A 14572-nucleotide genomic window follows, 5' to 3' on the forward strand; every position below is an offset into this window, starting at 1 on the left:
CATGAACAGGCCCAGGAACCCTCGTGTGTCTGAGTCCTTGCCAGAAGCTCTTGCTGGTAGGGGAGGAGTTTGACGCTACCAGGGAGGGAGCCATCGATGTCTGTCTGGTCAGCTAGAGGGAGGGAGGGAGGGAGGGAGGAAGGGAGGAAGGGAAGGAAAAGAACTTAAGCTATAGAGCGTGGTTCTGGGCCTGGGCACGTGCACTTTCAGAGCTCCCAGGTTAGCCCCTGGGCAGCCAGGAGAAGGAGCCCGTGGTCTGCAGACAGCCCAGGGGGGCTGCCAAGCCTACTTCTTGGGTCTCATGTGTGAACTTTGCTCATTAGACCTCTGCATCGTAAGCTTGGGTCAAAGCGCCTTCACTACTTTACAGACAGCAAAGCTGCGATGCGAAAAGAAGTGAAGTCCCGATGTGAGTCTGGGTGAGCGAGGTGTTCCAGCCCCAAGGGCCACCTGACGAGCGCCAGGCCCCGCCCCTAGCAACAGCCTCTCAGGCCCCGTCTGGCCACTGGGCGGAGGGTGGGGAAGGCCTGTGAGGAGCGCCCCTGACACAGCCAGCCTCGGGCCACCAGGGACTGTCACCGCCCTGGTGCCCACGCGCCTTCTCTTGCCCTCCCTGGCACCCTGCCCCCCCCTCCTAGGACGACCCCTGTGGATGCACTGACCTTGACACTCTCTAGGGGTGTGACCCTGATGTCGACCGCCCCCCACCCCATGAGCTCAGGTTTTCCTCTAAGACGAGAGCGTCCCTCCCTGCCCCTCATGGGCTGGGTTTCCGCGCTGGGAAACCACTGGGCACATGAAAGGCCTCAAGGTCAACCCCCAGCTGGACCCCCGGATCACATCCAGACAGCAGACATGCTTCCTGGCCCACGAAGGTTGGAAGACATTTGAATCACTTGCTAACATCTTTAAATTGGGGTATTTTTACATAAAAATCCAGATATCTGGCTTCATTTGAAAAAATCAGAACAATTGTCACCACGAGCTGGCAGTCTCGTCGGGCGGAGCGGCAGCGGCCTCCCTTAGAGGTGGAGGCTCACGCCCTGAACACACTGCGTGGTCATGACCTGCGGTGGCCGGAGCCGTCCTCTGCTCCTGGACGTTCCCCTCCCCTCACCCCTTGATTGCGGGGCCTCGAGGACACCCTGGAGACCTGGGTGACTTCCCTCCAGTGCTGCTCTTCACTTGGCCCTTGCCCTGAAGGTCATCTTTCATTAAAAAAACGTTCACAGTTAAAAGCAGACTTTGGAGTCCTGTGTTGAAGCTCTAACCTTGTCACTCCCGCTACGCGCCCTGGCATGACCCTGAGCCGGGCTGAACCGGGCCAGTGGTGTCAGGAGGGACGCACAGGCCAGCTCACAATTCGCAAGCAAGAAACAATCGCCAGATTGTCATTATTTTAATTCTAAGTCTGCCTATTAAAGGCATTTTCAGTCCTCCCATCAAAAACAACCGAGAGATCAAAACGCAACCTCAAGCAGGAAGTTCCCGAAGACCTTGAATGACAGAGGGGACACAGCATGATTTCTCCCAGCTTTGATTAAAATCTGAATACTTCCTTTACTTTGGTGAAAAAAAAAATAAATAAAATAAAAATCATTAGAGAATGAAATATGACACCCAGGACCGAAGACGAAGTGGAGAAATGGGAAATGTCAAAACAGCAGCACCAGCAGCGTGAAGAGATCCATCTTCATTCTCCTGCTGGGAAACCTCTCCGGGCGCCCGCCCGCCCGCCCGTCCTACCTGGGCCCACAGGCCGGCCTGGGTGTAGGGCCGCTCCTCCGTGCCGCCGTCCGCGGTGCTGGGCCTCCTCAGGGGCTCCTCGCACGGCAGGCTGCATGGACCCCCCGTGTCCACGTCAAATGTCTCATCCGAGCGGAATATGGCCTCGAGAATGTCCTCGTCGGTTGTGAATAAGATTGTGTCTCCAAAGTGCTCTGGGGCTGAAGGGGTTAGCAGGAAGACAAGGGTCAACTCTCCCAAATCCCACTGAGCTGTAGGCCAGGGCCCAGACCCATCAGCTCTGTGCTATAAACCCCGAGCCACGGACAGTTCTCCATCTGTGCAGGGACGTGTCTTCTTCACATCGGCAAATGGATCGATGTACCGTGAGAACCACACAGGTCACAGAGCTAACAAAGGGACCTATCTGAGGAGAATCACTGAAATACCACGCGTGGGTGGGCACCGGAGCAGATGCTGTGGGTGCTCACAGATCCCCGCTGACCCCCGGCGGGGAGGGCTCGAGCCCTGTTGGAAGGACATGGGCGTTAGGCCCCTAGCGGGGAGCCTGCAGGGCTCCAACCCCCACCGCCTGCCTCAGGCAGGACAGACCCTGCAGTTCATGCTCCAGGCTGCCCTCGGTCAGGCTGCAGTGGGCTTCCCCTGACACCACGTGCTCAGCTCCCCCTCCATGTGCTGCGCCCCTCCCTGCACCGGGTTCTCCTGAGAGCGCTCCCTCAGTCAGCACCTCGCAGGAGGGTCCCCCTTTCGGGCTCAGGCCCGTCCCCAGCCGAGGAGTTTAATGAGGTCAGCGCTTGCACACCCACGCTGCAAAGGCGGCGAGCGGGCCAGGCCTACGAGGGGAGAGACCCATCGCACTGACGGCCAGGGGCTTGGTTTTCCCTCAGAGCCTCAGCGAGCAGCAGGTAGGGCTTCGGGAACACCCTCACAGACATACTGTACCTCCCGTCAGGGTTCCGGAGGCCTTGGCGATTTCTCCGTTAAAGATGCACTGTGCGTCTAACAGGATCTCGACGTCCCTCACCCCGCGGAAGGAATGAATCCGTGATTTGTTGTAATTCCAAATCCTGACCAGGGCGACGTGGCAAGGATGCGAGAAGTCGACGGAGATGGAGTGGGACTTGCCCGGCGTGAAGGGGGCCAGCCAGACGTGCATGTCGTCCTGCGTCCTGTTCACCCCGTCGACGAGGTTGCCGACCACGCGGGGGTCCTTCCCATAGGCTGGTAAAATGTTGATGTCAGGGGGGTCCGCTTGGATGCTCGCGATTTGCACGGGCTCCCCCTTGGAACTGAATATTTCTATTCCGTTCAGGCCCACGTAGTGCCTGTCCCCCCACGTGGACTTGATGTCAATGACCAAGTGCCGCCCGTAAGGCAAGACGGGGATTCTAAAGTCGCTGGGGTCGCCTGAGTCTCTGCAGTCGTCCGGCCCCGCCCGGGCCTCCGGCTGCTCCCTGCAGGGGGCTGGCTGGGCGCCCTGCCGGCCGCTCCTCTGCTGCTGCAGGAACTCGTCCAGGATGTCCCCCTGCACCTCCATGTTGGAGATGCGCCCCCGGTGGGAGCGGTCAAAGGCGCTGAGGGAGCTCCAGGACTCGTGCAGCGTGTGCTCCTGCTCGCTGCGCCACTGGGGCCGCGGCGGCGGCCTGGTGCACCAGGCATCTCCTGAAGAAAGGGCACAGGAGGGGTGAAGCCCATTAGTGACAGATGTGGAAGTGGGACCCTTACTGTCTCATCCAGTGGCTCTCCGCTGGGTGGAGCTGCCCTCAGGGGAACATTCTAGAAAGTGATGAGGCTGCTGTTGGCTGTCTCAATGCCCACTGAGCCTCCTGGCATGGCCGGTGGGCAGGGCTGTTAACACCCGCACTGTGCGGGGCCGTCTGGGCACAGAGCACAGTCTCCTGTCACACACATTCAGGCTGGTAGAAAATTGTTTCTGGTTACTCAAGTCTGGGGCCTAGCTGTTTTACAAAAAGCAAAGTACTTTTCAATCTGCACTGAATTTTCTAAGCATGCAACCTCATGCACATCAAGGGAGGCCTACATGGTTGTGTCGGAGCCTTTGCTGGAAGTTTTCCCACTTCAGAACCTCACACAACCAGAGCGAAGCCGCTGTCTGTGGCCTCAGAGTCAGCCACCCAGGGGCCTGCGCCTTGGGCTACCAGTCACGTGACGTGCACGGAGTTTTCAAATGCTAGTGACAGGCAAAAGGCTCGGAAAAGAAGGTAAAATGAAAAGAGCCCGCTGTGCCATTTTAGATGGCGCCCATCCTAGTGTGGGCAGCTTGCACCGACGTGCTAGTGTGACCTTTCGGGGTGGGAGTAGGAAGGGCTTTTATTTTCTTGTCCCCTTATCTTCTGAGTTCCCTACATGTATTATTTTTATAATCAGAAAAATGCTGAAACAACCCAGGTGCATTGCACGGCAAGGACTTCACTTCCACACACGGCCTAGCTGGCTCCAGGAGCCGCAGCCGTGCCCAGGGCTGGCGTCTGAAGGCCCCGCTCCCCTCGCAGAACCCAAGAGCCCCAGTGCACGCGGAGCAGGGGCCATCCTCGGGGCCATGCCATGGCTAAGTGCCATCGGAGGGTGTCATTCTGGGAAAACAGCAGCTGGCACGGACATTCTGCTTTTTCTCCTTTCATACGGTGCCGTGCCCTGCACTCCATTCTCTGCCTGTCTCCTAGGGGGCCTGGCTCCATCAATTACGGCTTCTCTCCGGAATCTTCAATCACTCCTTCCCACCACTGCCCTCTCAGCCTGCAGGCAAGCGTAAATCTCCGCCCTGCAGGCAGAGGGAGGCCTCGGATCTGCGCTCCCTCCGCCCACTGCAGTGGCTGCGCCCATCGCCTCCTCCCGTCCCCTGCGACCTGCTTCCTCTGTTCAGTTACTGTTTTGCTGCCTCAAACTCCTCTTCCGCTTCTCTAGGAACAACACCCTGATTTTCCCCTGGGGACCCCCCACCTGCAGGCCATTCGGATTAAGCAAATGTCCACAGCATCCTTGCAAGCTGGGCTCATGACAGGAACCAGGGGAGAGAGGGGCTCCGTGAACTGGAGCTGCTGAGCGTGGATGGAGCGGCGCTGCCTGTGGCCACCTTGCTGCCTGTGGGGGGGCGGCCTGAGAAGGAAGCAGGGCAGGAGCAGGGCGATGAGAGGCTCCTGGGGCATCACTGGGCCCTGGGATCCAGCTGTGTCAGAGGTCGGTGCCTGGTGGCTTTCCATCCCTCCATCCATGAATCCCACAGCCCTCACTGCAGCGGCGCCCTCCAGGTTCACAGGGACTCCACGCACGCAGTCTTCTCTCAGGGCTCGCTCCAGGCTGCTGTCCGAGGCCACGCTCCCCTCGGGCTCAGGGGACACTGCGCTGCCAGGTTCTCCACGTCCCGCCCGCAGCTCCTCCCTCTTCCCCACGCCCTACGCCTGGTCCTGGCTTCCACGCAGGCACTGCCACCCCAGGCACTACTGCCCAATGCCCCTCAGGGGGTCCAGACATGTCCACACTGTCACTTCAGACTCCATGTGCCTAAATGGCATTTGTCACATCCCCTCTGAGTGCCATTATCTCTGCCACGCTGGGAACAAGGAAAATCAAAGAAAATCCAACTCCTCACTACGCGCCAGAGCCCCGAGTTGGCCCCATTAACTTCCCCACCCGCACTCCCACCCTTCTCCCACGCCCTCCTGCTCCAGCCACGTGGCCCTTCCTCTCTGTGGACACGCCAGGTCGCATCTCGTCCCAGAGCCTTTGTCCTTGCTGTGCCCTCTGCCAGGAACGCTCTCTTCTCAGATCCCCAGGTAGCTGGCTCCTCTCGTCACCGTCCTTGTGGAGAGGCCTGCTCTGCCCTGCTGCCTGCTGTGTCCCAGTGCCTGGCACAGAACCTGGCACGAGGAAGTGCTCAGTAATGTGTGCCAGCAAAGGGATGGACAGCTGGCATCACCATTACACCCGTGTTCAGACCTGGAGGCTGAGGGACTCCCTCTCCACCTGTCAGTTCTCCGGCACCTGTCCTCACCCCGCCTTCCCATCTGCCATTAAAAAAGGCCCAGGAGTTTCCTCCATCCTTTCCTCCAGGCGTGAGGCTTAACATCTGCAGGAGGGACTTCCCATATGGATTTCAGTGCTCTGCTTACTGTGATTTGTTCTCCACGGACTGAAATGAATGGCCTGGGTCAGTCTGCAAGGGCCCTGAGGAGACAGCACCCGTGTCCCGTGTCAGGGACTCCCCTGTGTGTCTGCCTGGGTGTAAAGAAAGGCAGGGCTCTGCTTTCACCTCACATCTGCTTTCTGACCTCTGCTCCCCAAGATGTACTCTGGGTTTTAAAAGCAGAGGTGTAGGTGCTCTGCTAGGCCTCGCACATGGGACCACCGCTGAGGGCCGGTTTCCCTCTCTGCTGGAGAGCACCCTACTCGCGAGTCCCTGGGGTCAGGGAGGTGCTGGGGTCAGTGTGTGGTCCTTGGCCAACCCCCACCTGCAAGTCTGAAGGGCAACAGAAAGCTGCTGCTTCATGAGTCTGTAGTCAACACAGTCTGGGAGGGGCCATCGATATGAGAAGACAGGACTGAAGATGCAAAACTATCCCTTGGTTGAGACTAACATGAACTACAGTTCTGCACTTGAGTTTATAAAAATCAATGGCACCACCATGAGGTGTATGCTAATTGCTACTAAAACAGGAAATGAGAAAGTACATAGTGAGATATAACAGAGCCATGTTTATTCTCGGTGAACTGCCCTCCAGTTGTAGCTGATGGAACAAGGAGTGGACACCTGACCTGAGTCGGCCAATCAACTTCTCCCCTGAGACTATGGAGCTGGCTGCTGGCGACAGAGCCAGAACATTGAGTCACCCTAGGGCTGCCAGGCCATTTCCTGCTGTGTGCACAAAGGCAGAGAAAGCCGACCCCCTGCGGGAGGGTGAGGGACAGGGGCCAGCGGGAAGCAGAGGTAGGGCCTGGACAGACAGGGAGAAGCTTCCTTGGTGCTGGCCAGTGTCCTGGTTCCTCCTCCCAAACCCATGCAAGCTACACTTCCTGCCTCTGGGGGTCCAGAAGCACCTCAAGCATTCCCCAAATATCACCTCCTTTACTGCTCAAACTGGGCTGACAGGATTTCATTCACCTGTAGCCAACTGGCCCCTGATAAGGACACTTCCGAAATGCAGATGTCATTACAGTGAGATGCTCTGTTGCACAGAAAATCTCCAGACTGTCTTATGGAGCCAATTCCAGGCCCAGGGAGGAGTCTGGCGGTCATGCATCCTAGCAGCACCTATGGAGCTGGGCCTGCACCTTTCCCGAGGGCATGGCATGGGCTTTAGCTCTATGGAATGGGCAATTTAAAATTTCGAAGCGCCTTTCCCTTTTAGCATGACTAGTTTAACAAGCATTAAATCTTAAGGGCTCAGATCTTACTGTGTCACTGAGCCAACCAGTGAAATGCCTGGAAAGAAATTAAAGGGTGGACATGTCAGAATAAAGCCATCACCCCTAACTCCCAGAGGCTCTGTGGGTCTGTTTACCAGGGAAGCTCAGAACTGCCTGGCTGCCCCGGGCGGGGGCTGATGATGGCTGTGCAAACAGGGCACGTGGGGTAGTGCTTCAAGCACGGACGCTGGAGCAGGACACAGGCTCAAAGTCTGCTCTGCCCTGACTGGCTGTGACCTGAAGAAAGTTGCTTAAAGCTCGTATCTCCTTTAGCTGTAAAAGGGGCTGGCAGGAGGATGAATGAGCTGGTCCGAGTGGCGCCTGGATCAGAGCCTGGCGCCCGGCAGCCTGCCCCGTAGCCACGCAGCCATCCCACACCCGGGCCTGAGATCCCATCACAGGTAAGACAGTGTCTGCCCTCAAGGAGCTCCTTGGCTCTCCTCTCCTCTCTCACTCCGCTGTCCCCGATACCCACACAGGGTAAGTCCTGGCTGGGGAGCCCCACAGGAAGACACGCAAGTCTGACGGACTTGCTCCGTGTCCGAAGCGACATGTCAGGGTCTGAAGGAGGCCCAAACTCGTCACATTTCTAAGTGCAGACCTTCGGACTCTGTGTACTAGACAATGATGGAGTAGATGCTGATGTGACTCACTAAAAGAATATATACAGTTGATCCTCGAACATCAGTGTGAACTGCACGGGTCCATTTTTATGTGATTTTTTTCAGTAAATACGTACAGTACTGTAAATGTACTTTCTCATCTTTATAATTTTCTTAACATTTTCTTTTCTCTGGCTTACTTTATTGTAAGAATACCTACATAATACATATAACATAAGAATATGAGTTCATCGCCTGCTTGTTATTGATAAGGCTTCCAGTCAACAGTAGTCTCACAGTAGTTAAGTTTTGAGTGAGTCAAAATTTATATGTGGATTTTTGACTGCACGAGGCGTCAGCACCCTGAACCCCCAAGTGGTTCAAGGGTCAACTGTACCTGGGTTTCACCTACAGATACACCATGAGGTAGAGCCACAGAGTGCGGGCAGTGCCAACGACTTGATGAGGGTGGCGATAAAGAGCAGCAGCTAGCATCTCCTGGTGCGCTTGTGTGCCAGGCACTGTGCCAGGCACTGCACATGGGTGATCTCATCTGATCCCCAGCACCCATGAGATGGGACTTACTGGCAGCACTTTACAGACGAGGAAACTGAGACTCAGAGGGGCTCCAGGCTTGCCCACGATGTGGGTTGGTGTGCTCCTATGCAATGTGGAGTGGGGTTAAATTCAGAGGACTAGGGGTGAGCCCGGCCTTGGTAGGTCCGAGTGGTTTGTGGACAATAAAGGACCGACAAGCTAATGTTGAAAAAAATGGCCGCCACTCGTGGAGCACTTGCCACAGGCTAGGCTGTTACTATTGCGAAGCCATCATCTTACTCACTCCTCACAGCACTGAGAAGGGGTGCTCATCCCCATTTTATAGAAAAGATGCTGAGGCTCAGTGTGTGCAAGTGCCTGCTCTATAAGTCCCAAATCTATATGTAGCAGAGTTTGAATTCAAATGTTTTGACACTTGTTGCTATGCTACACTCCCAACAGCCAAATCTGAGTGGAAATATTCAGAAGTCCAGCCTCTGGTACCCTCCTTTCACAGACTTAGAGATGATCTACTGCAAAGTTCACAGAGCAGTAGATAAGTCACCAATGGTGAAAATTAAAATAGTCTACATTTCTGATTTCTCTAATAAAAGGAAAAGAGATCTGGCACATTGGCCTTGCAGTCCTGAAAGCCAAAAAGAGCCCAAGTGAAGCAGCAGCTGCCCCCTTTAGGTGGGCGTGCGCTCCAGTTAGCCACAGTCCTCACCACTCCCTAATGTCCTTCCAAAATCCAGGCAAGAGTCAATTGCTATTTATCATCATACTTGCGTTATTTTTCTAACAGTACAGTTAAGGATAAAGTGAAGTAATTAGAGGCCAATGTCTATCAGAGGTAGAATAACCAGGTCTAGGTTGGAAAAGTCATGTATTGAAAGAAAAATGAGCAAAGGGGCGTATCTTGGTGGCAATGACAAATATATCTATGAGTTTAACATGCAAAGTATGTCTTGCCCATTTCACTCATTGCTGCCTCCCATGTGGCTCCTGAGACAGTAAATTTGTGACCCCAAGTTAAGAAGAACCCCTTGCTTTGCAGATGAGGAAACTGAGGCTCGGAGAGTTGAGTGGCTGGTGCCAGTCAGCAGCCTCCTGCAGGGATGATGAGCCCCAGACAGACTGCTCCCCAAGCTTACCTCTGCTGGCTGGTTGCCCATCACCGTGACTGCTGCCGAGGGCGTCCTTCCGGCCCCTCCTCCCACTAGCGGGGCGCTCCCTGTTGGAGGGCTTCTCAAAGATGTCAAAGTCATCCCTGCAGACGTTGGGGGTCACCCTCGGGGCTCTGTCCTCTGAGATGGCATTCCGGCTGCTGGCCCGTCCTGGCTCACGCCTGGGGCCTTCATCCCCGGCCTCTGCAGGACCCTCCCTGAAGATGTCCTCGTCCTCCGGCACAAGCCCGTCCGTCCCTTCGGGTGGCTTCTCAGGACGCAGCCAGAGCGGTTTGGGCTTCCTGCCTCCCTGCCTCCTGCCTTTCCCTTCGGGAGAGGGTCGTAGCCAGGCGGGGGTTTTCCCTGGCGGCTCAGAGACCTTTCTGCCTGGGAGGTTTTCCAGCTGCAGAGTCAGTGAGAGCTCCTGGTCCAGCGGAGGGCACTCCACTGGGGGTCCGGGGGCAGGGGCACGCTCGCCCCCCATAGAGACTGTGGCTGCTGACGAGCTGAAGTCGTCCTCTAACTTGGACAAACTGTCTTTTATGCAACCAGGAGAATTCATCCTTTCACCAAATAAAGTTCCTGGTGAAGAAACCGCCACATCCCCTGCCTCTCCGTCTGGCTGCGAGCAAGTGGCGCTGAGCTCCTTGTCCCTAGCGGTGCCCACCATCCTCTGGGCACCTCTGCCTTCTTCCGAGGGGGCATTAATGCTGTTCTCCACCCCCTCAATCTGCTCATTTTTCAGGCTGACTGGGATGCTCTGGTCGGCTGGGGCCTCCCCACCTCCTTTGTCTAACTGGCCATCAAAGATGAGGCTTTTGTTGACATAAAGCTTCACATTCTTCGCACCAACGTCAAGATCCTGGAAACAAAATTTAACAAAACAGAGATGCGTGGTGTCAGACTGATGTATCAAATTTTGAAGCAGAAGATGAAGAGAAATTGAATGCTAGAAACACGGGCTTGTGAAAGCACAGCACTGGGATGTTAAACAGGCTCAGTCTCCTTCCTGTGTGAGGCTTACACTATAAATCAAAGGACCTTCACAAAGAGGTGCCTGATGGGCTCTGTCATCGTACCTCCTGCTGGGACATCTGTAACCACCGCTAATTGGTCTCCCTGCTTCCTGTTCTGCTGCTCCAACCTCCACCTCCCGTCGCCAGGGAGGTAGTTTCCTCTGAGAGCAGATCTGGCCGTCACCCCCTGGTGAAACCCTCGGTCTTCACTGCTGAAGTGGCTTCACGCCAGTGTGTCCTGGGCCTCACCAGGAAAGCCAACGCAGACCTGGCTCAGCGGGGTCCTGAGAGCAGAGCAGAGCCGAGGCAAGGACTAGAGTGCAGGCTGCTTACTTGCTAAGGTGATCCCAAGAGTCAGGGCCCGAGAAAACCCCAAAAGGCATTTGAGCTGGTCACTGCCATGGGCGATTGGGGCTCTATTCCACTGGGGACCTCCGAGGAACCCACAGAAAGCACTCAGTGTCCAGCCAAGGCGGAGGCTGGGCGGTTATTTACTGACTCCCTTCCCTGCTGTTGAAGGTTGCCTTGGGCACTGTGGCTTCGAAGTCCCTCCCCACCTCCCCCCAGCAGAAAGGCAGAGAGCCTGGGAGCACCAAGGCTATGCCTGTCAGCCTGCCTGGCTGTCCCACCTGGGCTGCCCCACCTGGGCTGCCCCACCTGGGCTGTCCCACCTGGGTTATGCCACCTGGCCTGTCCCACCTGGGCTGCCCCACCTGGCCTGTCCCACCTGGGCTGCCCCACCTGGGCTGTCCCACCTGGGTTATGCCACCTGGCCTGTCCCACCTGGGCTGTCCCACCTGGGCTACCCCACCTGGCCTGCACCACCTGGGCTACCCCACCTGGGCTGTCCCACCTGGGCTGTCCCACCTGGCCTGCACCACCTGGGCTACCCCACCTGGGCTGTCCCACCTGGGCTGTCCCACCTGGCCTGCACCACCTGGGCTACCCCACCTGGGCTGTCCCACCTGGGCTACCCCACCTGGCCTGCACCACCTGGGCTACCCCACCTGGGCTGCCCCACCTGGGCTGTCCCACCTGGGTTATGCCACCTGGCCTGTCCCACCTGGGCTGCCCCACCTGGGCTGTCCCACCTGGGTTATGCCACCTGGCCTGTCCCACCTGGGCTGTCCCACCTGGGCTGTCCCACCTGGCCTGCACCACCTGGGCTACCCCACCTGGGCTGTCCCACCTGGGCTGTCCCACCTGGGCTGTCCCACCTGGCCTGCACCACCTGGGCTACCCCACCTGGGCTGTCCCACCTGGGCTGTCCCACCTGGGCTGCCCCACCTGGCCTGCACCACCTGGGCTACCCCACCTGGGCTGCCCCACCTGGGCTGTCCCACCTGGGCTGCCCCACCTGAGCTGCGCTGGAGGAGAGCCCAGGAGATGTGGTGTGGGCACTGCACGTGTAACAGGTTCTTCTGATGATTCCTTTGCACAGGAATGTGGAGACCCTCAGGCCAGTGGGATGAACTCTAACCCTCTCAGCATATGACAGAGGGGTCCCTGGCTAGGCTTCCTGTCTCCTTCTTCTCCCCAACACTTCTCTGTTCATGCTGAGAGTGAAACCACACCTCCGCCTGCTACTGCCCTGCCATCTGTCCATTCCCCTTCACATCAAAGCACTTCTGAAAAACTGCTTGACTGAGGAATATAACACATACCTCATACAGAAAACAGTACATTTTTAAAGTGTACAACTTGATAAGTTTTAACATCAAATCAACTTTCCAATCAAAATAATGAGCACATTACCCCCAAAGTTTCCTTGTACCCTGGGTAACCCCCAACCCCTCCCCAGCCAACCACCGTTGGCTTTCTGTCATGATAGATCAGTTTGCCTTCCCTTTTTAAGTAAAAAGAATCACACACTATGGACTCTTCTTGGCCTAGCTTCTTTCCTTCAGCACAATGACTTGAAGATCCATCCATGAGGTGTGAATTAATAGCTTTATTCCTTTTTCTTGCTGAGGTACTTCATTGTTGGGGTGCCCCACCATTTTTTTTTTTTTTTTTTTTTTTTGCCTTTACAGCAGACCCTTCAAGTCACCGTCCCGGCTGCTCCCCTCCCCCCACCACCCCTGTGGCCCTGGCCCCACTGCAGTCGGGCCTTTGCCTCCCTCTCTGCATGAACCCACCTTGCCAAGGGCACCAGTACCTGGGTGGAAACTTCCTGTGTGTCTGGGACGGTTCAGATTTACTCCGCTGTCCTGGCCCAGTCATTCCCAGAACCCTCTTCTCACTCACAGTGTCCTGGTTTGGACGGTCAGTTTTAGGGCCAGCAGGGCCAGATCCACTGGGAGCTCTCAGGCTCAAGCCGACAGCTGTCAGCGGCACCTGTGCCATCACCGCTCCTCCTCCCGAGTGTTCTTCCCCAGCTTGCAGGCCGCACCTGGCTGGGGTTCCTCCTGCCTCAGCTGCCCTGCCTGGGCTCCCCTACTCCCCACCCCCCCTGCTCAGCCTCCCTGCCTGGGCTCCCCTACTCCCCACCCCCCCTGCTCAGCCTCCCTGCCTGGGCTCCCCAGCTTCCCCTCCCCCGCCCCCCCCTGCTCAGCCTCCCTGCCTGGGCTCCCCTGCTTCCCCCACCCCCCACCCCCCCTGCTCAGCCTTCCTGCCTGGGCTCCCCTGCTTCCCCCCCCCCCCCTGCTCAGCCTCCCTGCCCGGGATCCCCTGCTTCCCCCCCTCAGCTGTCCTGCCTGGGCTCCCCTTAGCTGGGCCTCGAGTGGCTGGTGGGTCCTGGGCCTCAGATTCCCGCTCTCTCACTAGGGGGTCTCGTCCAGGCCCAAGGCCTTCAATACCATCTTTGTGTTGATGACTCATTATCATTTTAATCTCCAACCCTGACCTCTCCACCAAGCCCCTAGTGACCACATGACCTCTCTTCTAGGATATCTAACAGGTGTCTCAACCTTAACACGCCCCACACAGAATCCTTACTTCACTTTCCCAAGCCTGGTCTCCTCCCATCTTAACCCTTTGCACTCGCTTGCTTTTTTCTCGATTCCTGCTACCGATGCTAACTGTGTCGAGTCACACTCTACATCTGAGTGCAAAAGGTTAAAAATGGCGGCCCCATTCAGTCAGTTGCCCACAGCCCAGGAGTCCTTCCTGACCCTCCTGCTCGCTCACTCACACAGCCCGGGTCCAGGATCCCATGGCTCTAACCTGCACACCCCTCCAAACCTGCCCTCTGCTCCCCGAGTGTGCTGCCTCCTCACCAGGCCACCATCTCTCCAAGAGGTTCTACCGTAACCTGCCGGTGGGCCCCCCTGCTTCCACTCCACTCCATCACTGCGAACCCACCCCAGGCACACGCTTCCTTCTCTACACAGCAGTCTTTCTTTTTAAAACAACTTATCAGGTCACGGTGCCCCTGCTTAAAACCCCTAATGATTTCATACTACACATAAGCTCCACCCCCTTCAGTGGCCAATAAAGACTTCCGATCTGCCCCCTGCTGACCCCTCTGACCCGACCCCTGTCACTCTCCCTCCACTCCCAACACACTGACCTGGTTGTTGTTCCCAGATCCAGCCAACTCATCCCACCCCGGACGGAGCACTTGCCCGGAATGCTCTTCCCAGAGCCCTGCAAAGCTGGCTCCCTGTCCTCTCAGAGACCTTCCTTCCCCTCCGGCCCTCTCTATCTCAGCCTCCTGCTCGATTTCGTTCTGGTCTCTGAAATGGTCTTATCGCCTTTTTACGTACTTTATTGTCTCCTCCACTCCTTACTCAAAGGTAACCTCCAAGGCACCAGGGGCCCTTGTCCCATCTTGTCGAAGGCCCAGCAGGCACCTGGCACACAGTAGGTTCTCAACAAGGACTGTGGAATCTTAAGTGAACAAACACAGAGAGGCAGCATGCTCTCTAACAATGTCCTGAAAACAGCCTGCAGAGACGTGGTCACCGCTGGCGTCACTCCCGGCCATTCTCCATATGCTCTTGGGAGATGGGAGCTGAGAGCCAACAGGTGCCCATCTACATTGCACCCACCGCCCTGAGGGGAGGTGGGCAAGCTCTCATACCGGGCACCGCCGCGGAGGCTTCGGGGCGATGTGGAGTGAGACCCATCCACCCTGTGC

General features: G+C 56.8%; 1 protein-coding gene across 11 annotated transcripts in view; it reads right to left on the reverse strand.

The window, feature by feature from the left end:
• The window catches only part of KATNIP (katanin interacting protein), a 202281-nt gene that overhangs the window by 21924 nt on the left and 165785 nt on the right, over positions 1 to 14572 (reverse strand). For all 11 annotated transcript variants that reach the window (XR_013814939.1, XM_079796318.1, XM_079796326.1 and 8 more), the window contains 3 exons: positions 9464 to 10337; positions 2689 to 3408; positions 1747 to 1946 (listed from right to left, as the gene is read on the reverse strand). Coding sequence is in view for 10 of the 11 variants with exons in the window: in XM_079796318.1 (XP_079652444.1) it covers positions 1747 to 1946; positions 2689 to 3408; positions 9464 to 10337 (1794 nt within the window). In the remaining variant the exon portion in view is untranslated. The remainder of the gene's footprint in view (positions 1 to 1746; positions 1947 to 2688; positions 3409 to 9463; positions 10338 to 14572) is intronic.

This window comes from Cnephaeus nilssonii, assembly GCF_951640355.1.
Source record: "Cnephaeus nilssonii genome assembly, chromosome: 2".
NCBI lineage: Eukaryota > Metazoa > Chordata > Mammalia > Chiroptera > Vespertilionidae > Cnephaeus > Cnephaeus nilssonii.